This window comes from Eschrichtius robustus, chromosome 20, assembly GCF_028021215.1.
Source record: "Eschrichtius robustus isolate mEscRob2 chromosome 20, mEscRob2.pri, whole genome shotgun sequence".
Lineage (NCBI taxonomy): Eukaryota > Metazoa > Chordata > Mammalia > Artiodactyla > Eschrichtiidae > Eschrichtius > Eschrichtius robustus.
The window spans coordinates 52,817,357-52,841,612 of NC_090843.1; the positions used below are offsets into that span (position 1 = coordinate 52,817,357).

At 47.6% G+C, this 24,256-nt stretch overlaps 1 protein-coding gene across 1 annotated transcript in view; it reads left to right on the top strand.

Moving 5' to 3' along the window:
- NXN (nucleoredoxin) overlaps positions 1-24,256 on the top strand; it is a 141,769-nt gene that overhangs the window by 99,360 nt on the left and 18,153 nt on the right. Inside the window, exons 2-5 of the mRNA XM_068531717.1 lie at positions 19,227-19,344; positions 21,034-21,167; positions 21,698-21,798; positions 23,410-23,516. Coding sequence (XP_068387818.1) covers positions 19,227-19,344; positions 21,034-21,167; positions 21,698-21,798; positions 23,410-23,516 — 460 coding nt within the window. The remainder of the gene's footprint in view (positions 1-19,226; positions 19,345-21,033; positions 21,168-21,697; positions 21,799-23,409; positions 23,517-24,256) is intronic.

Genomic DNA, 24,256 nt, shown 5'->3' on the forward strand with positions numbered 1-24,256 from the left:
CACAAAATAGATAATGAAAATCGGGGCTATGAAGGAAGTGCACCAGGGCTTGGACGTATCATGGAGAACCTGGTCTAGACTTGTTGGGGGGCAAGAGGGGGCACTGGGCTCCCCTGAGGAAGTGATGTTTGATCCAAGATCCCCAGGATGAATAAGAAATAACCTGGGAAGTTGGAGGGCAGTACAGGCAGAGGGACTCAAACTTCAGTGGGCATAAGTGTTACCTGGAAGCATCCTTAAAAGTTACATGTTTGCATCTCATCCCCGGAGAGTCAGACTCAGTGGTTCAGAGGTGGGGCCCCCAAACCTATATCACCCCAGGGGATTCTGATGCAGGTCATCTGGGGAAATACCGTATTAAACATTGGGAGACGCTCTTTCCCTCCAATGTGCAATGTTTGCTGAACTCCAGGCCTCCTTTATAAGGGTGGATGCACTTAGGTTTGGCATGAGTGTAACCCCAAGTGTTCAGGGGAACCTTGCCAGCCTCCTGGTCAGGCTGAGTTTTATGAGGTTCCTTGACGGAGACGTCACTGGCCATGGCCGAGGCGGGTTCTCCCTGCTGGGGCCTGTGGGGAGAAGTCATCGTGGTGCTCCCAGATGGCAGGAAAGCTCAGACCGAGCCAGCAGGGTTTCCTCCTGACAAAGAGCTTTCTGGAGACTCTGGGGCCTCGGCTGGCAAGCAGGGGTAAGCCGAGCCCACCGGATTCTCATCCCCCTTCTCGCTGCTACCTCCGCTGGCACTGGACCTGAGGAATTTGAGGTGGCAGGGCTGTTACTGGGATCGGAGCCGTTGGTTAAACTATATCATATTTTTTCAATTCTCTATTTCACGTCTCTGGTTATATCAGGAGGAAGTCTTGATGTGCACCCCTTCTTTAGAAAGCTCTGGAACACTTGCTCGTCTCCTTTTCAACAGAGAAAGCAGACCTCAGAGCCTTTTGCAGGCAACAGGGGCTAGATCCAATTTAATAATCGTTTGGGCTTTGTTCTTTTTATTTTGACGCTTACCCTCTTTTTATGGTAAGCGGTACTGGTTTTCTGTTTACAGCAGCAATATCAAATTTCCTTTCAAAATAAAAAAAATTTTTTTCTTACATAAAAGCCTTATTTAAAAAAAAAAAAAAGGCTTATTTAAAGCAAAATAAGTAAATAAGAGAGTTAGGGATACAAACTGTAAATGATATATGTGAACAACTGAGTTTGGGAAGTATGGGCCTGGAAGGAGCCATCTGGATTTTCCATCTCGTTTAATCCTCATAGCAACCCTGTGAGGCAAGAACAGTCAGAGAAGTGAGCTAACCCGGCCGGCCTGGCCGACTTCCCTCTGCTCTCTCAGCCTGCCCTTCGTGGTGACTGGGGGACACGGGGAACTATGCACTCACTCTTCTGTGACCCTCAGCTCCCCTGCTTGCGCTGTCCCCTGCTCTCTGGGCCTTTCCCTGCTGTCTGTAGCCAGAGCTGCTCTCAGAGGAGCTCGGCCTCACCCTTTGTCCTGGCCTCCTTCGCTTCAGCCCGGGCAGCACTGGGTCTCATTGTTGCGAGCAAAGAACAGAGCTTGAGGGCACGGGAACCCGGTCTCTTGACTGAATTTGCCTGCTCTTGGACGCAGGTGATTCTCTGGGTGGTCTGGAGCCCGGTCTGAAACTTGTTGACATTTAACAGTTCGGTTCTGCTAAAGGTTGACAGAATTATTGTGCTCTTGAAAGTGGTCCGCATGTCCCAGAAAGTCCGCACTCCTGGGGGATCAATTTGTGTGTGGTTTCTATTCAGAAGGCCTCAGCAGTTTACGTTTCCTAAGCAAGTGATTAGTGGCATATTCAAGGTCTGATTCACTGGGACATTTACGTCCTGGAGGAGAAAGTCAGTCCAGTCACAACCTCAGAAACTTTACACACTCTGTCCATTTTGGTTCTGCGGCACCGGTGGCTTCTGGAATTGGCCCACATAGAAGGTACTTGGCCTGGGAGTGTCCACAGAGGGCCGCCCCTCGCTGAGCTGGATTTGGAGAATGAAAGTTGGCAAAGACTTGCTGTGTCTGCTCCTGAATGTCACACATGTTGTTATACCTTGGGAATGTAGAAGATGTGGGGTTTTTTAAAAGTAGCCACTCATCTTATCTGTAGAGGAAACCCTCAGGCTTTCTTCCCTCCTGACTCATCTCAGGGGAGTGTCTCCTGGAGCCAAAGAGAATGAAGGACCTTCCTGGCGGGAGAGCCACCCTCTCCTTGGGAACTAAAAAAATATAAATAAATAAATAAATAATTTCAATTAAAAACATACTTCATTGTATGTAACTTGTTGCTTTTCCCAAAGGAAAAATAAATATATATATACGTCAATTAAAAATAATAAAATTTTTAAAAATAAAAATAAAGAGATCTGCAAAGATATTAAAAAAAAAAAACCAAAAAAAGGCCTCTTCTCTGCAAGTTTGTGACAGTTTGACCACCACGGCCACCTTCCCTTAGACCCACAAGTCAGAGAGGCAGGCCAGTTTTTCTCCCATCTGCATGTAGTATTTTAGGCTCATGTGTAAGGAGTACTGTATTTTAAGTTGGTGGCTGGCAGAGAGCAGAGGCCCTAGTACTGATTTGCTCTGTCATCGTAGGCAAGTCATCTTGCTCCCATCTCTGCATCCCTAGCATAGGGAGGAGTTTCCTCCCCAGGGCCCCAGGATCCTGTGGGGGTAACAGAAGAAGTTTAGATGAGAAAGAGACTGGAAAGGGTTAAGAGCATAATGTAATTTTGCTTTTCTTTTGCCGGGGTTTGGAGCCGTGAGGACTCCGTGGTACACAGGGGCCCTCCGAGCACGCATATCCCCACATCTGTCTTAGTTAGGAGTTGTTTACAAAGAACAGAAATTTGCTCAAGCTGGCATCAGTAGATTGGGGCAGGCTCTCAGAATACAGTGGTTAATCACACGGGCATCCAGATTCAGGAAATAGGGTTCAGCTGGGATGCGGTGGGACCAGAATGGGATTTCAGAAACGGGTGTCTCTCCCTGCTGTGCAGTTTCTCTCATTTGCTTCTCGGTCCCTGACTGTCTAGTGTCTGTCTTCCTCGCTGTCCCATCTGTTTGTTTGGGAGGATAGGGGGCTGCAGGACTGTGTTATTTCCTTCTTGTCCCTGGTCCAGCAAGGCTACTCCCGTCTCCATTTTACATGAGATTTCGTCCCCACCTCCACCGTCGCCTAATCAGTACTTCACCTTTTTCACATCCCTGCCACACTTAGAAAATGATCGTTGTGTGTCTTCTGGGATAAAGGGACAGAGCAGGTTGTCACCAGAGGCCTAGGACTTGGGGGGCGGGTGGAGACCCAGCTGCCCCAAGGGCTGAGAGGATCAGTATGGCACCCTCCTTAAACCTCTTTATAGATCTCTGGTTGGGGAGCTCTGCCCTTACTGAACTGAACTTTGTATTCAATTTCTAAGTTCCCAGGAGAGAGTAGAATTGGCCTCAGATCAAGTGTCCACGCTTGCTGCAGTCACCTGTGGCCTGAGGCCGGCACCCGGGGAACAGACATGTCCCCAGGGTCCTCACGATGGGGGCGATGGGGGTGTGGGGGGGGGGCAGGGAGTGGCATCCCAGGTCGAGCATCCAAATAGCGAGCAGGCTCAGGTGCTTAGCGAGCAGGCTCAGGTGCTTAGCAAGCAGGCTCCTCTCCGCCCGTGAAGGTGGGGACCTTTGTCCTCAATCTCTATGGTCCCACAACATCTGGCACAAATACTTGGTAGGTTTTGGACGCTCAATTAATGTCTATTGTTGAATGAGCGCCTAGGCCCGTGCGGGGTGGAGGCCTAATGTTCTGCCGAGCGTGACACTTGACATCTCCGGAAACTCAGCCACCTCCCCACCCCCTGTGTCACATCGTGTGACGCTGCTTCGCCCCCATTTCTCCAGGACATCTCGCAACCAACCGGGGCCTTCATGCCGTTTTCCTCTTTCTTGTTACCCTCTGAAGTCTCAAACCGAGAGCCTTTAACCAGCGGGGCAGGCCGCCTGTGTTTTTTCTCAGAATGAGGCATTTGGAACCAATTGTGTGGTGGCCCCTTGGAGTTAGCTGTTTAGAAGTTAAACAACACACACTAATACTGCATTGTAAAAATGTCTTTCCGGCCAATGTCTTGGACTTTTGTGTTTCTGTGGAAACACCCATCTAAATTTCCTGCTTGATTTTTTTTCTTAATGGTCAGACATTAACTTGGCAAATACTACTGTTTTTTAAAATGCTGCTGATGTTAAAGCAAGCAGCAGCAGTACCTTTCGGGGGTAAGAAATCTACATTCAGTCATTGGAAATAAATTGGTAGTGGTTGACATCTGCTGAGAGTGACAGAGACCCTTGGCTTAATTAATAATTTCATCTCAGTTCCGTCACTCGCCCTGTTTTATAACAGCTTTATTTAGCAGAAAGAGAGATGTGAACGGATGTTTCTTTGTAAGAATGGGGGTATGTAATACTTTGTTCTGTATTGACTCCCATATTTATTTCTATATTGGGTACGTAGCTCTTTCTTACTTATTCTACATGAATCACTTGGATGCATAAATTCAAGGACATATGTTTGCAGCTCTCACACATCTGTCTTGAATTTCATCTTTTCCACCCCGTCTTCTACTTTCCAAACAATTTACCTCCCTCTTTCTCTCTCCCTGCTGTTATTTATTTCATTGTGCCGTGGAACCCTTTCATTTCAAGAGCTGGCGGAGGGGAACAATGCAGGCCACACAATCCATTTCTATATAAAGGCATCTTGGAGCATGGCGAGCATAGCTTCTTCGTATAGGATACGATTCCTTTTGCTGGGGACACAGCTGGTCCAGAGCACATAGCAGCGTGGCTGACCCTGGTTTCAGAGCTCTAGAGGAGCCCGGCTTGCTGGGTTCCCAGTGAGGTAATGTTGTTCCCATCATGGACCAATCCAGTCCAATTTATGGCTGACCTTCGTGTGCCCGGCTCCGTGCAGAAAGGGCCCTTATGACTATCCTCTTTGATCTTTTTTTCCAGACTGAGAATTTCTCACATCATTGTAAATGTTTCCTTTCCTCCCCTTGTCATTTGGCTGGGGCTCCGTGGGGACTTCCTGAAGCAGGAAAGTGGTAACAAGGGGTTTAACTGGGCACTCAGAAAGTTCTGCCAAGAAACAGAGCTTTCTGTGCAGCCAGGGCAAAAAAAAAAAAAAAAATAAAATAAACCCTGATGAAATTACAATCAAGTAGGAAATTGAAAGAAGTTCTCTGCTGATGGCTTCACGGTGGAGCAGGTATGGATGGTGCTGAAATGATAAACATCGCTGAAATTCTCACAAACCATACTTCCGGCCCCTATTTTCATTTGGAGAGAGGACATGGAAACGCTCACCCCTCTGACTTGTAATTTACAGCATTTGGGTTAGGAGGTGTTACGCAATCGCATTCCTAATCTACTGGAAGCTGCGGAAAGTTTTGAGCCTATTTGCCTGATTTGTTTTTTGGATAAGAACTTACTTAGTAGCTGTTTAGGAACCATGATGAATGTGTGAGAACGAAATACCAGCTTGCTTATTTTTCATGCCGCATCTGTAGAGTCAAATGTGAGAAGCTAGTAAACATACTTTCTTGGCCTGAACGTCACCATCGTCGTCGTCGTCATCATCATCGTCGTCATCATGATGTATTGAATACCTACCAGGTGCGCAGCACTGAAGATGCAAAAGCAGCGTAAGATTTAGTCTCCTGGAGGGACTCGTCAGATGGAGGAGGCACAAGATGGTTTTGAGCCCTGGAAGGATGAACACAGTAGGATTCTAGAAGGGTGGAATTCTCTTTTGCTATTGACTTGCTGGATCACGTCGCATCCTTAAATTCCCTTGTTCCCATAGTTTGTGAAATCTCCCTCTCTTTCTCATTGGATCTTTTCACTGTGGTACCTGGCCCTAGGGGTTCTATCGTGTGCAGTAAGTCCATGCTGGACATGTCATTCAAGTGCTGAGTCTGAGAGTTAGTGGAAAATCAGAGGTTGGAGCTCCAAGGTCATGGAGAACTGAGGAGACTGGGGGAGCTCTGTTGTCCTCCCTCAGGAACGTGCATGAACACTGTCTCCTGGGGGAAGATCTGTTTTCAGATGAAGAAGTTTTCTTAGTATGGATTTTAATTGTATTTATTTGGCCACACCATGCGTGGTTTGCAGTATCTTAGTTCCCCGACCAGGGATCGAACCCATGCCCCTTGCAGTGGAAGCTCAGAGTCCTAACCACTGGACCGCCAGGGAAGTCCCTGGGTTTTTATTTTTAAAAATTTAAATGAAAACAAAACCTTGCTGGCATTTTTTTTTTTTTTTTTTTTGCCGAAGTCCCTTTATCAGCTATAGCCAGTTCCCAAATTTGACGGCCTTACATTTTGTATTGAACTGTGAGGGATGAATTGGTTGGGGCCGGGGGGCCGGGGCGGGGGTGGGGGTGGGGAGTGGGTATGAATTGATGGCATCTACCATCTTCTGGCTCGGGAGGGGGGAACGTGGGAGATACCACTACTTTGACAAGCAGCTTCCTCCAGCAGAATCCCCAACTCTGCAAGGAACGGCAGTCTTCCTTCCCCACAGTCCTTATTCCTTGGGTTCCTGTCTTCCCTTTTTGTTTTGTTTTAACCTTATGGGCCCTATAAAAACCTGGTGTGCAGACCCTCAGAATTTATTGCTCTTTGGTATGAACTTAAACATTCTGGGTTGAACTTGTATGGTGACACGTCTCTCAGAGGAGGTGGCAGACCCAAGATCCCAGTGTTCCAGGAAAAACACACTGCTCTGGGTGAATGTGGGCAAACTTTCCCGATAATATCAGCAGAAGGATCCATGATGGCACAAGCCACAGAAACCCTATCCCCCCCAGAAGTGAGTGCCTGGGGAGCTGCGACGTGGTCTCTCCAGTTCCAGAGTGGTTCTGGCTCCTGATCCTCTCCCCTCTGAAAACTCCCAACCTCTTCTTTAGTTCTTCTTTCTTGATGGCATATGTTATTACCAGCCACCCCCTTACTGTTCCAAACCACTCTGCCCAGTAGAGGCTTTTATACCAGATGGGGCTTTAGGAAATCCCTCTGTCAGCTTGTGAAAACTGCAGACAGGGAAACAGAGCAGCCTCTCCTCCGTCTTTGGTGACAGCCAGAAAGAACTTGGCAGCCATATGTCCCTTTGTGATCCCAGCAACTGCTCACCTCCTGGCCTGTTGACTCATTAGGACAGGAAGTTGTGTGGCATAGTCAATGAACCTCTTTAATTGGAGTTGCAAATGGGACCAGGTTCCAAATGTTCGGAGAACAGGACTCCCCAAGCCTGAGGTGAGTGAGAGGGATTAAGAAGTAATTTTGCATTTTAGCACTTTTGAAAGGGTAAGGAGAAAACATTTACGTTTTTTGTCTTTATATTTGTGGGCATCATTTCTTATCCCATTAATTTTTTCTTGTTGTTGATTGAAGCCAGTCCGAAGGTGCAGTTTTCTGAAAGGACCTTTAGCAGCAAAGTTGCCTGGTGAGTGACTCCCAGGAAGGAAGGAGGGAAAGCGGACGGAGGCTGTGGCCTCCGTGTCTTAGAACGTGTCGGCTCCTTCTGGACTGCTGGTTGCAGACGGGATGCAGCTTCATTCATAGGAACCCACTGTGGCTTCGTCACCAGAGTCACAAAGCTGCAGCCCACTGCCAGTACTGGCAGCCAGGCCCAGGCGTCCTAGCCACATGAAACACCACTTTTTAAATGTTTAAGCTTCTCATGTCCACTAGCATGGGCACCATCAGTCCCTTTTGTCTCAGGTGGTCGTAGTTAGAATTAGTGGCCATTTCTTAGTTGTTCTGCCACACCCCTGTTAGGAGGAAGGAACATCATGGACTGGATGCTGGTCTGGAAAGTATCTGCATTTCCACGAAGAAGTGGAGCTTTTGCCCCTCCCAGAGCCGCTGCTGGGGAAGCAGATCCTCCTCTGCTCTCCCTTCCTTCATCAGAGCCCATCTGCTTACCTTCTGGCAGGAGGCCTCTTGTAATCTATTCTGTATTTATTTGTGTGGGTTATTCTGGGTCCCAGCCCTGGCAGGGGCCAGTGGCCCTGTGATGTCCTGATCACCATTTTTCAAACACTGCTTAGTAAGTGCCCTTGCAGTTTGATTATGTGCAGGGCCCATTGCCCTAGATGGGTTTTCATCAGAAAGATTTCATCATATTCTCTACCACTAGACTCTGGAAGGACACACATTAGAAGCGTTCCCATGTGAGTGTTTACTAAGCACGTCATATGTTTTATTTATCCTCATGGTAACCCTAGGAAGTATTGGGCTGGCCAAAAAGTTCATTCGGCATTTTCCGTAACATCTTACGGAAAAACCCAAACTTCTTGGCCAACCCAGTAGGTACCATGGGACCATTTTGCCATTGAAGAAAGTGAGGCTGGGGGGGCTGCTGTGTAATTTGCCTGAGGGGCAGAGCCAGGATTCCAGGCCATCTGCCCCCAGAGCCTGTGCTCTCAGCTGCTACGTGTGCTTCCCTCCCACGTTCATGCAGTGAGGATTTGGAGGCCCCCAGAACACAGCAGTCTGCTTGGAGGAAGGATGAAGGGGCAGTGGTGATTCTGTGTTGGACCTAATAGAAGCATAGTATGCGCCCCTCATGCTGGGAAGCGGCAGGGCTTTGACAGCACTTTGGAGCCACAAGTTAAGACAGAAGCAGAGCTTGCTGTCAGCCAGTGAGGTGTGTGGTAGAAGGCTGGCTGCTGACAAGGACAGACGTCTCTTGGATAAAGAGATAAAAGGAAGAAGCAGCGTATCAGATCCTCCACCTCATACTAGCGGCAGAGTGGTTCCTGTTGTGAAAGAATATCTTGCAGAGCAAAGTGAGGCTCTTAAAAACTTAACAAGTCCCCACAGCACCAGGCTGGGAGTACCCCGCACTTACTCTGCAGGGTTGTCTCCTGGCCTGGTTCCTATGTCTGCAGTGTCCCAAATTGCACAAGGCCTAAGAAGTCATTTCCCACACCCCCGCCTCCGCCAGAATGTAACCTACAGCTGACATGGATGCTTGATGGGGGTTAGAGGGGTCAGCACATTTTTCCACTTAGGGTCAAGGAGAAATGGCAGTGTCCTCTTTAGGCCTCATCATCATTTCTGACATTTATCGAACACTTACTGTGTACCAGGCAGTGTTCTAAGCCTTATACGTATATTAATCCAGTTCATTGTAACAACAACAATATGGAGCAGGTATTGTTATTATCCTCACTTTACTCGTGAGGAAATAGAGGCTCAGAGAGGTGAAGTAACTCGCCCCAGGTCACCCAGCAGGGATGTAGCAGAGTTGGGATTTGAACCCAGGCAGTCTGTTCCAGAACCATGTTCTTAACCATTTTACCTACACCATACTGCCTTCTGATAGAAGTACTGACTAAAGATTGGAGTGACCAGCAAGGACCAAACTCAGCCCTGAACTGTTGCTTCTTGGGGCTGCCCCTACATGGAATCACAGTGGTTTTATGGAGGATGTTTGAAACAGTAAGCGTGTTTGATTGAACACACAGAGCCATTCCTGGCACGTTCATTAAACTAAGATGGAGCCAGGCTTCCTTCTGGCCCTTTTTGCTCACTTTTCCTGGCAGTTACCGCGTGTTATGCCTGCGCAGAAGTAGTTACAGCTCCACTTTTGTGCGTGTGGTAAAATAGATATAACATTGACCATTTTTACCATTTTCCACTTCTAAACCGTAAGGCTCCTGAAGGCAGGCCTGTTGTCTCACACCCTTCATGTCCCCTGTGGCACTTTGATTATTGTTGTAAGTGAACCACACCGGGTGAATCTCTGCTGGATTGCGTAGCCCCGCTAGGTCAGCTGTAAATCAGCTAGAAAACTTACTATTCTGAGATTTGGGGAAATGGAGAGTAAATTTATAACATCCCTCCTACCTAGTCTTGTCTTTTTCTTTTTACTGCAGCCTGGAGTAGCAGAGATGGACCCAGAAGGAGAGCGTGTGGTGTATTTCATGCCTGGTGCCTTTGTCTGCAGGAAGCGGCGAGGACATGTTATTTTGTAAACCTCACGCTCTATGACCCTTAGGGCACAGGTTCTCTTTCTAAACCAGCTGTAGTGAAGGGGAAATTGATTGTTAATCTAGTTGCAGAGCTGCGTCCACTGGGAGGGCTTTGATTTCTCATAAGCTGGTGCAGGTTCCGATCAGCCTGGCGCAGTCCCCCCGCACCTCTTCCTTGATCTCACTGGTCCATTCTCTGTGTTGCCTCCAGACAGAGGAGAGCTGGGGAAGGGAAGGGATCAGAGACACTGTTAGATAAAGGCATAAGAGCTTTAATTCCACCAGCACTTGTTTTGGGTAATTTATTCTGCAGTTTAAAGAGCTTTCTGGGCCCCCAAGTCTCCCAAGGAACAAGGAAGAGTCTTGGTCATCAAGAAGCCCTTTAAATGGCTGAACTTGATTGTGTAGCTGGGCATCTAGTCTGGCTGACCCGTCGACAGTGTTTCCTCTCTCCCTTCCTTCCTTCCATTGTCATTCCTCCATTTGCTCACCATCATTTACTGAACACATAACATGTGCCAAAAGCACTGTACTTGGCCAACCGTTGTACCAGGCTGGGAAATTGGAGTCTCAGGCCAAATCACACACTGGGAATCCTGCCTCAGAAGCAAGGTTTGGTCTTAACTCTGGGGATATGAGGACAAGGTCCTGCTGGAGCATTTAGAATGGTTCTGGGATAACAACAACAACAACAACAATAATAATAATAGCAGCTAACACTTACATAGTACCAAACCTGGGTCAGGCCCTATTCTAAGCACAGTATATGACACATCTAATCTTTACAACAGCCCAGTGAGGTGTGTAGGTACTGTTATCTCCATTTTGCAAGTGAGAAAACTAAGAGAGGTGTTAGGTAGCTTGCCTGAGGTCACCAACTAACAAGTGGCGGGAGCAGAGTTAGACCTGGGCTCCAGAGCCTGTGCTGAGTAACCTCTAGTGTATGTATATACTGCCTTGACATTGGACAGTGGGACGGGGGGGATTTCCCTCTCACACTGCATATATAATGGGCTTTGGTCATGTTTGGTTAGAAAGGGTAGGGATACTTTTGAAGATCTGTTTTCACATGCTGCTTCCAGAAAGGATGGTGTTGACCGTGGTCAGCCTTCGGTGGAAGGGCTGGGGTAAGGCCTGCCTGAGAAGGTTCCAGCTGACCTTGCCAAGGAGCTGGCTGATTAATCCTACATCTATGTTAGCTTTGGCCTGATCCCACAGATTTTCAGCAGCTGTTGAGAAATTAAAAACTTAGACCCCCAGTCAAGTGCAAGACCCAGTCCTCAGAATGAGAAGCAGATTCTGGGTCACCCTCAGGAGCTGGGGCCTCTCAGAAATTGCCAGGTTGCATTTCCCTGTGGCATGTGTGGGCGCTGACTAATCCCACCAGGGTTTCCGATTAGCTCAGCTTTAGAGTCTGCATTTTTACAGTTTACCAGTCCCCAATCCCATCCCTTTTGATATTTGCTTCATTGTTCGGTGGGTCACTGTAAAAGCATTTCTGGTCGGCACTCCTGGGATGACAACTCCTACCGCAGCCTTGGGATCGCTAACCAGAACCTGCCACCAGGCTGAGGAATGGGAACTTTTAAGTAACCCGATAGCCCGGTTTGTCATCCTTTTTGCTCTTGGCCAAGTCTAGCTAATATCGTCTCCTCTTTCTTTTAGTCTATTTCATCTTTGCTGCCTTGCTTCTGTATTCTAGGCTTTGGGCGTTTGCTGGGACACATTCTCTTGGAGTTGCCTAGCCTCTGGGTAGCTATGAAAGGAGGTGGGATGTGGCATCAAAATGAACTCTGGGTGGACGTTGTGCCAGGACGGTCACTGGAGGGAGAGCAGGCATTGGATGTAAAAGTCACTGGGTCTCTCCCACCTGCAGCAGTGCTGGTCAACGTGGCCCTTCTAATGAACCTCTTCAGTAGCCGTTAGCCTTTTCTGTCCCGGTGACCTGGAAGGAGCTCCTGCCCTCAATCCACCTCCCAGTTTCAGGTGCTGGGATGGGAACCGCCTGGCAAGGCTCCTCTCCCTCCTACGCTCCTTGGTAGCAGACTGTACGGTATTTCACACTTCCAAGCCAGAATCAGACGTGAGGTCAGAATTCTCTTAAAAAGAGAGAAAAGCAAAATCCAGGGTCAGTTTAAGAAAAAAAATCCAGATGCCCCTTTAAAATCTGGAAATCCAAAATGGGAGGTGGGAGGAAGAAAGGGGGGGGGAAGGTAAACGGACCACATTAAACTGGGCCCCAAATATGTACGTGTTTTGCAGAAGGTGCTTATGGCAAAAAGACCACTTGCTGCAGAAGGAAATCCCTGTTTTCTGAGGAGTTTTATATGCAGCCTATGCAGTTGATTGATTAACTTTAAAATAGAGTTGACAGGAAAACGTTTTTCGAAAAGGATGCTGACAAGACAAGGGGGAAATAAGCATAAATTTGATTCAGATATTAATAATGTGTCTCATGTGTGTAATGCTTTAGTTTTCAGAGTGTCTCCACACACGTTACGTCGTTTAAGTTCCGTATTCATCCTGCGGTGTGGGTATGACCGTGCTAGGCCAGCAGGCGTAACCTGCCCAAGGTCTGGTACCGTGTCACCTACTGACATCTACTGAGATGTCAGGGCCAGGATGGAAACCCAGGCCCTCCGAAGCCCATTTGCTTCCTCCACCACCGTTATTTCCTCCCAAGAAGAACTTTGAGATAATGTAGAAGCACTTATGCTCCTGACTCTGGTTAAATGCTCTAATATCATACCAGGAAAGACTATGAGCTCATTTCCTAGGGTTCCTTAAAAAATAAGCAACATTAGTGCTCTGTCCCAGGTGGTTCTGATCTTCACCATCCTGAAGGCAAAGGGATGAATTGGAGACCACCGGCGGTACCCAGCTCTGAATAAGTTTGGGAAGATGGCAGCTGCATATAGGGAGATTTTAACCTCCCACTCTTCACCATTGCGTCATCTTCGAGTTTAGGTAAATGCTGATTTTTATTAGAGGAAATTTTCATGACAAGAGTAAAGATGGGACAGTATCATAGTTCTCCCAGTTGAATCAAGGTTAAGCCATGTACTAAAGTGAACTCTTAAAAGAAGGGGGTCTTTTTCTGGGGTCCATAGACCTCTTGGAATCAGACAGGTTCAATAACCTGGCTTCAAAGAAATCACGAACTCTATGAAATTATGCACAGACTTTTTTGTGCATGTGTATTTTCCTCTGGGGAAAGGATCTATATGTAGCTTTTATCATCAAAAGTGTCTGTGACCCCAGAATGGTTATGAAACCAATGTTTTAAGAGGCCTTTTTGAAAACCTTTAGTGGACTTGAGATGTCAGCCACACTTAAAGGCACAGAGGTGAATCTTGGTGATCATTTCTTTAAGCTCATTTCCAGTTGGCATAAAAGAATCATTAAAGCGGACCTGTGTGACTTTTCTAACATAAATTGACATGGTTGGAATGATCATTCTTATGCCTTCTGCACAGTTTCAGAGCAGAGTAATCGGGATGCTAAAACCTGAGACAGATAGTCCCAAGCAAATCTATAAATCACTGATGAATGATATAAGTTCCTAAATAAATCACTATCATATAAAATTAGACCATGATATGTTAGTCTACAAAAGGATCAACTTTTCAGCATCAGATGTGAGTCTAGAAACATAATTTTTTCCCACTAACCCAGTGGGCCTTTACTTGGAAACAAGGTCTAACAACAAGGGACAAAACACAGCCATGACCTCCTGTCTTCCTTGAGATCCAGTGGGAAAGAAAGGGGAGGCTCTCTAGGGAGGGAGGAAGATAAGGGTCATAGGGGTTACAGTTTCTTCCCTCTCTAAGGAGGATATTGGGAGAAAAGAAATATCTGTGGTGATCTGAGGTAGGACAAGGGGAGGGTGTTATAGTCCTTCTGCCTACATGAGGGACCCAGAAAAAATTGAATTCTTCCTTATCTGTTATGGGGGAGGGGACAGCACCTCTATTTTTAGAGTCTTAAAAGGTACTACACTAAGCAGGCCTCATCCTCAGGTCCTCCTTTTATGACATCAGCTGGGGGATGGTCCTGACTCACACTGAGTGGCCCAGCATTTAGGGGCTATGTTGCCCAGGTACCATAAGCCACCATTCCTCGAAAAATATCTAGCCAAGAGCCAATCACATGCTTATGTTTCAAGTATAATATGGGTGCCTACATTCAAACCGCTCTATTACAATCACATTACATCTGCCATCTTTATATTTAAAGCTCACAGGCTACAGTTTCCTTTAGGAAAAAGACTAGCTACCAAAAAGCTTGTTGTTACAAGATGCCATTGGCTTGTGGGAGTCCCAAGTCCCTGGGGAGATATGATTATAGTGATCCCTTAACAATACATGTGACCAGGGAAGATTTCTTCTATGAAGGCAAGGATGGTTTAACCGTAGAGTGGTTACTAATGAAATACACCACAACAAGTCAAAAGAATAACCTTAAAGTAACCATCCATTCCTGATAAAACTTTTTTTTTTTTTAATAGATCCATTGTTTTATTTATTTATTTACCCATGGCTGCGCCGGGTCTTCGCTCCTGCGCGTGGGCCCTCTCCAGTCGCGGTGAGTGGGGGCCACTCTCCGCCGCGGTGCACGGGCCCCTCACGGCGGTGGCCTCTCTTGTTGCGGAGCACGGACTCCAGGCACGCGGGCCTCAGTAGCTGTGGCACGCGGGCTCAGTAGTTGTGGCTCATGGGCTCCAGAGCGCAGGCTCAGCACCCGTGACACACGGGCCCAGTTGCTCTGTGGCATACAGGATCCTCCCGGATCAGGGCTCGAACCCAGGACCCCCGCATTGGCAGGTGGACTCCCAACCACCGCACCACCAGGGAAGCCCTTTTCCTGATAAAACTTTTGTTCAAAGAGTTAAGGAAGGCTATTTTTTCAAAATTGTGGTAAAATAGACATAACATAAAATTTACCATTTTAACTATTTTTAAGTGTACATTGCAGTGACATTAAATATATTCATGCATGTTGTTGTGCAACCATCACCACCATCTATCCCCATAACTCTTTTCATCTTTGTAAAACTGAAACTCTACATCCATTGAATAGTAACTCTTTCTCCCATCCCCCCTACCCCCGACAACTACCATTACAATGTCTGTCTTTATGATTTTGACTACTCTAAGTACCTCATTTAAGTGGAATCATACAGTATTTGTCTTTCAGTGACCGACTTATTTCACTTAGCATATGTCCACAATGTTCATCCTTATTGTAGCATACCCTTCCTTTTTCAGGCTGGATAATATTCAAGACTGTTTTGTTTAACATGTTAAAGGATATCTGTCTCAACGCAATGGCTAATATTACATATGATAGTAAAATATTACAGATATATCCATTACAGTCAGGTAGAAGATAAGGATGCTCGCTACTTAATATTGTTCTGGAAATTCCAGCCAGAATAGTTCTACAAGAAAAGGAAATAAGTAATATAAATATTAAAAAAAGAAGATGAAGTTGTTTTTATTTGCAAATGGCATGATTTTTTATTCAGACTAAAAAACTACTTTGAAATGTGTATAGTTGACCCTTGAACAACATGGATTTTAACTGTGTGGGTCACTTATACACAGTTTTGGTGTTTTTTTTCCATAGTAAATACTATAGTACAGCACTATCTGTGGATGGTTGAATCTGCAGATGTGGAACCGAGAATATGGCGGGCCACCTTGAGCATTCCAAGATTTTGGTATCTGTGGCAGGTCTTGGAACCAGTCCCCTGTGGATACCGAGGAATGACTGTATATTTAAAAATTAGCGGTTTTTACAATTGCATCTTTCCATTTGTGACCTGGATCCCACCTTTTTGCCTATTCAAGGACTTTGCTTCTACACTTTTCCTTTTCATCAGTTTTCTTCTTTCTCTTCTGTATTATTCCCAGTTGCATATATTACAGTATCTCCCATCTTTAAAATATCCTCCCTCTGACCTCATCATGTATTTTTCCAGCTACGATCCCATTTCTTTGCTTCCTTTACAGCAAAACTCTTAAAGAGAGTTGCCTATAGTCACTACCTCAGCCCCTTATTTGCTATTTTCTCCTCTTTTTATAACCTTTCTTCTTTCTGTTATTCTCCTCTTGATGTTTCACGTGTTGTCGGGACGACTCGGACTTGTCTGGGTCCCAGGCCCATTGTAGGCGTGTGTGCTGGACAGAGCTGTGCCCCGTCCTTCCCTCTTCATTCCAGTGTGTCTGTCAGCTTCACCCCTGCACTGACTCCTCCCTGACCCCATCAAGGTCATATGTGACCATTGGTGCCACATCCACTGGTCAGTTCTCTGACCTCATCTTATTCAGCGTCTCAGGGCATTTGACACAGTGGCCTACACTCTCCTCTCCAAAACACTATGCTCACCTGCCTATTGGGACACTGGAGTCTCCCTGTTTTCCTGTGTCACTCATCACTCCTCCGCCTGCTGTGGGCGGTACCCGGCTCTCCCCTAGGGTCCCTTTTCCTCTGTAGCCGTGTCTTCTCCTTGGATGACCTCACCTGGTCATCCAAGGCTCTAGGATCCTCGCAGATACCAAAATTCGCGTATGCTCAAGTCCCTTATATAAAATCGCACGGTATTTGCATATAACCTATACACATCCTCCTGTACACTTCAGATCTTCTCTAGATTGCTTACAATACCTAATACAGTGTACGTGTAATGTAAATAGTTATACCTACAATGTAAACACTATGTAAATAGTTGCCTGCGCTTGGCAAATTCAAGCTTTGCTTTTTAGAACTTTCTTGATATTTTTTCCCCCCGAATATTTTTGATCTGCGCTTGGTTGAATCCGCAGATGCAGGACCTGTGGATATGGAGGTCTGACTGTATGCTTAGAAGCAAAATTCTGTTATTTTTACACGTCTACAGGGCCTTGAAGATCTGGTCCACGACTGCCCTTCTGACCTCATCGTGGCTCCCCCCCCGACTGTCTGGCTGCGTCCACTATCACCTTCCCCATTCAGCCTCCCCCCATGTGCACGGGACTTGTTTCATGTCATTATTGGGGTCTGTGCTCAAATGCCATTTCTTCAAAGATGCCTTCCAGAGCACTCACTAAAACGTGTACCACTCCCCCCAGTGTGCCTTCACTCTTACCCTGCTCTGGCTTATTTTTATTGCTTACAAGGGCCTGAAATTATTTTTCTCTATATATTCTTGCTTATATTGTCTGTCTCTCCCACTAGAATAGAAGCTCTGCAAAGGCAGCCACGTCATCTGCCTTGTTCTTTCTTGTCCCTTGGGCTGGCACATAGTAGGTGCTCAGTTAATATCTGTTGAATGAATTGCAGCACTTACCACTTGTAAAAAAAGTATCTTGGGAAAAACAGTGTATTTATAACAGTGAGATAGATGTGTATCTCCTAAACATCAGTAAGTAAAAGAAAGATAAGCAACAAAAATGAGCATCATTTTTTCCTATCAAATTGGGAAAACTAATGGTAGTGATAATGTTGGTGAGAGTACCAGGAAACGGGTGCTCTCATTTGCCATTGGTGGAATATAAAATTGTCTAAGCTTTCATAAGTGATGAGTCATGGGTTATTTTTATCTCAGTTTTGTGGTTTGCTATGTTTCCCATTTTTCCCAATAGTTACTTTCCCCCCCCCAGTAGTTACTTTTTAAATCAGAAAAATCTGATAATCCCCCCAGCCCCCCAACTTTTTTTTTTTTTTTAACCTGGCTGGATCCTGGTACCAGCAAACTTGTAAAGCTAATCCCACTGGTAGGATGGTCTTGTTTTGTTGTTGAACCTCTTAAGAATGTTTAATCTGAATCCTGTATCGGGATTCTCGGGAATAGTGCAAAATCGGTCACTGGAAACTTTATGGGCAGAGTCACCCTTGATCTGAGGTCCTGGCTGGTTTGGGGAGCCCAATGGAAACGTGAGGCTGGGAAAAACATGCAGCACTAAGGGGGGCCACCCAGTTAGAGGTGGGGGTCCCACAACCCTTCCTGCCAAGACCCAGGTCTCCATAGGCAGGGTAGGCCTCACATTTCTTGGCAGATACCCTGCCCAACTCCCTGGCTGCTTGGGACTGAGTTAAAAACAATGATCACAGCCTCCCATGCCTTTTCCTCTGCTTTATGCAGCTGGATTTCTGATGCCTGTTTCCCTCGACACCTCCATACCCTATTGTGCCAGTGCCCACAGGGCCAGCCCCTCCTGTCTGGGCCCCAGGCCCCCGGAAGGGAGGCTCACAGCTGAATCACCAGTGGGCCATCCTGCAATCTCCCCTCGTTTCTTTCTTTTCTGGAGGTGCATTGGTAGTTCAACATTTCATTTCATGACGTCACTTTCTGGCCTTGGCAGTTCAGTTCCAGAGCTCTCAGCGGCCCACCTGAGCAACACCACCCAGACGGCCGGGAGCTTACAAAGGAGCCAGCACACACTCGGCTCCTAGCCCTGGGCTGTCGCCTTCACGCTTTCTCAGCCTCGGCTCTCAGACCCTGGCCCTCTGACAGCTGGCGCAGCTGACTGCAGGAACCTGCCAAGGACTGGGGATTGTTTTAAGTGGCACAGGGAAATGCGGGTTGGGGCTGGCTGAGGATCGTGCTTCCCAAGTGTTTGCAGGCCGAGTGGCACACACTTAGAGCAACTACCGATACTTTGGCGCATGGACCTGGTGAAGTGGGGAGAGGGGCCCCCTCTTGGTCATCTGTTGAATGCCCTTGTCCCTTCTCCCTTGGGGCCAAGGGGACACGACCGAACACTTGCCTGCTGATAGGGTGGAGAGGCACCGATAAAAAGCCTCCCTTCCTGCCTTAACTACCTGGTGGAGGTCTGACTGTATTTGAAAGATGCCTAATCCATCTTCATGTTCGTGCTTCTTAGAGACAGTGCCCACGGGGGAGGTAGGAGAGAAAAGCTCACCCAGGGCGAGTGTGGTTCTCCGTCGGCCTCTGCTGCGACTTGAGCCTGGGTGTGGCTCCGACTTGGGGTCCGCTCCACTGTCTCAGGCTGCAGGGACAAGTGGGATTGTAGCTTCTCTTGTCCCTTTCGCCCAGCCAGCCCTGCTTTCAATCAGTAATTCATTTAATCTGTACTTTCGTGTTTTCCAGCCTGTCTACCCCTGAGGCCCAGGAGGCTCCGAAGAACTCTGCAATTAATCTGGTTTGGATTTAACCACCTTCTTTTACTTTTCTTCTTATAGCTTAAACTTTGGAACAAATATCGAATTTCCAACATTCCATCACTAATATTCTTAGACGCCACCACCGGGAAGGTCGTGTGCAGGAATGGGCTGCTGGTGATCCGCGATGACCCAGAGGGTAAGACCTTGCTTTGTCCACCCGTACTCCCTGCTCTACCCCCCTGCCCTGCCCTCCTCCCTGTTGGTAGAAAGTGTATAAAGGAAATACATGAGTGTGGGTTTATTTGGCTAGAGAATATTGTCCTGATGAAATTACAGTATTCTCCAGGTCATGGTTAAGATTTTTACGGAGATCAGAATGTCCCTCGTGGGGGCTTTTAATTCATGGGCCAGCGGAGATGGAATCCGAAAAAGGAAGTTTAGCTTTGAGGGCTGAGGAGGCCATTGAGAAGCGGCTTGAGCCCAGATTCCGACTCCTAGCGCTGTTTCAACGGCAGCTGTCACCTTCACAATCAGAGGCAGGCTGTGTGGTTTTGGGGTTTTTTTCTCATTAAAATTTTACCGTAGCAAAGTCGCAATCCCTGCATTGCTCTGCTGGCCTGGCGGTGAGGGCCCCTCAGTTCTTGGTGCTGCTCAAGTCCTAAGCCTTGGTCTTGCTGACTGGCCGGGTGGCTGGCTGTGCCTGGGTGGCTCTCATCACCCTGCTCAGAGGCTGTCCAGGGCCTGTTTCTCTCCTTCCCTCAACCCCCGCCCCCCAACCCAGTGCACTGGAGTCATAAAAGTCATAAAAGTCATAAAAATGTTATAAGATCTTCTGTCCCTCACTTACTGAGCCAACTGGAGGATTCAACCCTGGTCACAAATTTTCCCAGTAAAAATTTCACCTGCTTCAAAGAATTGTCCTCAGTAAAAACCAGGGCAGGTAGAACCAAGTCTTTACCTTCTGAAATGTAAACACACACACACACACACACACACACACACACACACACACACACACCCCATACACACACCCCATACACACACCCCACTCTGAAGCTTGTTAAAAACCCAGCTTCCCCGCCTCCACCCCCAGAGATTTTTGGATCCAATTGTTTCAGGGTGGGCTTGGCCACCTGCTTTTTCAGCCAGGCTGTGCTTCTCCCTCCCATCCTCCACCCACCCCAGGCGATTTTGAGGCAGTGGTCCCTGGACCACCCTGTGAGAAAACACTGTTCTGTTGAGTGGGGGAGCATATCATTTGCTCTTCCTGCCTGGGGCTTACGTGTCACCAGAATGTCGACCATCTGGGTTGAGTGGTTTTACCCTTTCCTTTCAGTAGACTGAAATTCTCATCTCACTTGGTTCCCTGGGCCCCAACCCAGACCAGCTGAATCAGAATCTCTGGGGGTGGGGAATTTTACAATTCCCCAGCTGATTCTAAAATGCAGAGTTGAGAGCCACTGAGAGTCCAGGGTGGGAATTGAAGAAACTCACGGTTAATACCCGAGGCAGTGATTTCCCAACTGTCCCATCATCACAGTTACTTGGGAGTCGTTTTGCTTTGTTTTGGACATGCATCTTCAGCCTTGCCCCTGAATCCTGAGACTGGGGGTGGGGGGTGACCTGGGCTTCTGTACTTTTCAGAAGCCCCCCAGGAGATGGGTCCTGTGGTCATCCAGGTTCAGGAACCATTGCCTTAAAGGTAGGTAGGGCTCTGCCAGTGGATGAGTCCTGCTTTTATGCCTGCTTTAGCTGCGGATCCTATGGATATGTTAAAAAATACTGTTTGGTGATAAAGTTGTCATGCTCTGCAGCCCTGAGGCCTTTTGGGTCAGAGGCCACGAGGAAGAGTCTTAACATTCTCGCTGTCTGTTGCCTGTTTCAGGTTTGGAATTCCCTTGGGGGCCTAAACCCTTCAGGGAAGTCATTGCAGGGCCCTTGCTTAGAAATAATGGGCAGTCCCTGGAGAGCAGCAGCCTGGAGGGGTCTCACGTGGGAGTCTATTTCTCTGCACACTGGGTGAGTGTTTGGTCCCTCTTTAGTCCAGACAGAAGGGAGCAGTGATGTCACCACCAGGACCAGCTGGGGTTGGCTTCTGGAGGTGTGACTGCTCAGGTGTCATTTCCCGGCATTCTTGCCTTCTCCTGTGCCCGATGCATTGCTGGCATGCTGCACGTGCTTACTGTGATGAATGATATTAGCAGCAAGAAAATGACTTCTATGGACGGGCCTAAAAGGGTAGTCCTTCCCCCTAAAAAATAAATAAATAAAAAGAGGAGTCCTCCTAACCCATTCTGATGCGGTTCCTCATGGTCCCCGCGGGCGTTCGTTTTAACTGCTGCCTGCTGGCACTCAGGTGGATGGGGCAGGGCCTGTGTTGGATACGCGCCATCACGAGAGGCACATTGGTTTCTGCCTCTTCCATAAACCGGAAACGCGATCCGAATCCTGCTTGGGTGTTGCTGACCTGGCCTCTACGGGCAGGTGGCTGGGAATTGGGAAGGCGAAGGCACGGCGTGAGGCTGCAGGATCCCACTCGTGTCTTCCAGTGTCCACCCTGCCGAAGCCTCACCCGGGTCCTGGTGGAATCCTACCGGAAGATCAAGGAGGCAGGCCAGAAATTCGAGATCATCTTTGTTAGTGCAGACAGGTAACGCGTGCTGGGGAGAGTGGCGGTGCATCTCCCCTTTTCTCTAGGTGGACGTCTCTTGCCATACACATCTCGCCTCTTTAGCTTAGAGCTTGGGGGATAGGGATCAGGGAAGACATATCTGGGATGATTGTCGGAGGGACAGATACATTTCATATTTACTCATGTAATTGTCTGAAGGGGAGCCAAGAAAAACCCATCCTTGCTGTCAATATTAAGGGACATCCCAATTCTGGCCTGGGGCGTTTGAGATTAGGATGCATTTTCTTCTGATTAGTTCAGCTTTGTGGATGGTGGTGAAAGGATGTGGAGGGGGGAGGATGGAAAGAAAAAAGCCGGAGACTAATGGAATGTGACACCTATCCTAGCGGGCTCTGCAGTCATTTCTCTTAGTTCTGGCCACGTGCTTTTTCTAGGGGCTCTCCTCAAAACAAGAACAGACATTCTTCCTGGAGTATGTCAGGGCCTTTTAGCCTCAGTCTCCTCTGTTTCTTGCCCTCTTGCCGGCTTTACTCATCAGTGACCTTCCTTCATCTCAAAACTCCAGCCCCAGTTCCCGAGCCACCAGGTGTTCTGTTCACAGAAGGGTCTCTGAGATGGCAACACACGGAGGGCCTTGTGTCCACTGTCGTACCCTTGATGTCTGCATGATGCCGTGCTCAGTTTATTGGCCCGTGGGCCCCGCCCCACTACACCGCAGCCCCCCCCCTCCCCGCCCGGGCATGTGAGTGGGGCAAGCCTGAAGGTATGCCACAGGGAGGAGTCACTTTTTTAAAGCTTTAAAAAACATCAACTTGGGAATTCCCTGGCGATCCAGTGGTTAGGACTCCGCGCTTTCACTACTGAGGGTGTGGGTTTGATCCCTGGTCGGGGAACCAAGATCCTGCAAGCCCCATGGCGCAGCCAAAATAAATAATAAAAAACATCAACTTTATTGAAGTACAATTTACATACAGTGAAATTCATACATTCTAGGTGTACAGTTCAATGAATTTTCACTAATGTATGTACCTGTGTCACCATCACAGTGAAGGTGTAGAACGTTCCCGTCAATTAAAAGAATCCCTCGTGCCTCTTCTCAGTTAATCCTCACCCCCAAATCCCAGCCCCACGGATCCCCGGATCTGCTTTCTATCACTTGATTAGATTTATCACTCCTAGAGTTTCTTAGACATGGAGTCGTAGGTATATGCTTGGTTAAGTGTCCTGTACGCATCACTGTTATGTGCACAGATTACAAACATTGCGGGGAATGTGGTATCCGAACATCTAGACTCCTCATAAAAGTAGGACCTGTCAGTGTTGAGAAAGGAGAAGCTAAGCGTGAGTTGAATGTGTAGGATGCAGAGCAGCGGGATGTGGAAATGGCCTGGCATTTCAGTTTGGCGTCCACCTGTGGTGTGGAGCTTTGCTGGGGGTGTGCACTGGAACGGGTAGGGCAGTGTCCTCCTTCCACCTGGTGTCCGAGGAGCACAATGATTAGAAGCCCTGGCATCTGTAGGGCCCTGGGCACGACTTGGTGGAAGGTGGGGAGGACCCAGTGGTGGTGCCTTGGGGGGTAATAGGGCTCTGTCTCCGTGTGTGTGTGTGTGTGTGTGTGTGTCTCTGTAGGTCAGAGGACTCATTCAAACAGTACTTCAGTGAGATGCCGTGGCTCGCCGTCCCCTACACCGACGAGGCCCGGCGGTCGCGCCTCAACCGGCTGTATGGAATCCAAGGTAGGCGTGCCCGACTCGTGGGCTCCTTGGAAACCTGCTCATCTGGGCTCACCACCTCTTTGGCTTTCCTTCTCGAGGGAAAAGAACATCTTTATTTCCATGAATGTTCACATTCCTTAGCATCTTAAAAACATGCGATGGATTTAAGGTATGTAGATTATCCCTCATTAAAGCCATCTTTTTTTTTTTTTTTTTAAAGTGCTTGTCCCGGTGAGACAGCTACTTCTCACCACCTGGCCTAGTGGGTTCTAATGTGGCTGGGCTATGGAGAACACCTGCCCAATGACTCGGCCAAAACCCTATCCCGAGGTTCTTTCTGTCAAACAGACCTGAGGGTGACCTTTGGTTCTGTTAACTCAGGCTCTTTGAGCCTCGGTTTCCTCGTCTGTAAAATGTGGATGATAAATGTGCCACAAAGAGTCGCTGGGAGCGTTAATAGGATAATGCAAATCCCATACTTCTCACGTTCCTGAAGTGTCATAGTGAAGGCTGAGGGGGTATTATTGCCTTTTAGGCAAGAAAATTGATTTCCTGAGAGTGTTGAAGACTTGGACTTGAAGTGCTAATCATGGTGTTTTTCAGCAATAATGATGACTAGTGAGACAATCTGTGTTTTTATTCTTTATTATGTGAATACCTCCTTCCCAGCCTTCACCCAGCCAGGTTTTTTCTTGGTGGCCTATTAAGAGTTAAATTCATTCTCTTTGTATCAGCGGTACCAGATCCTGGTCAACCCTAGA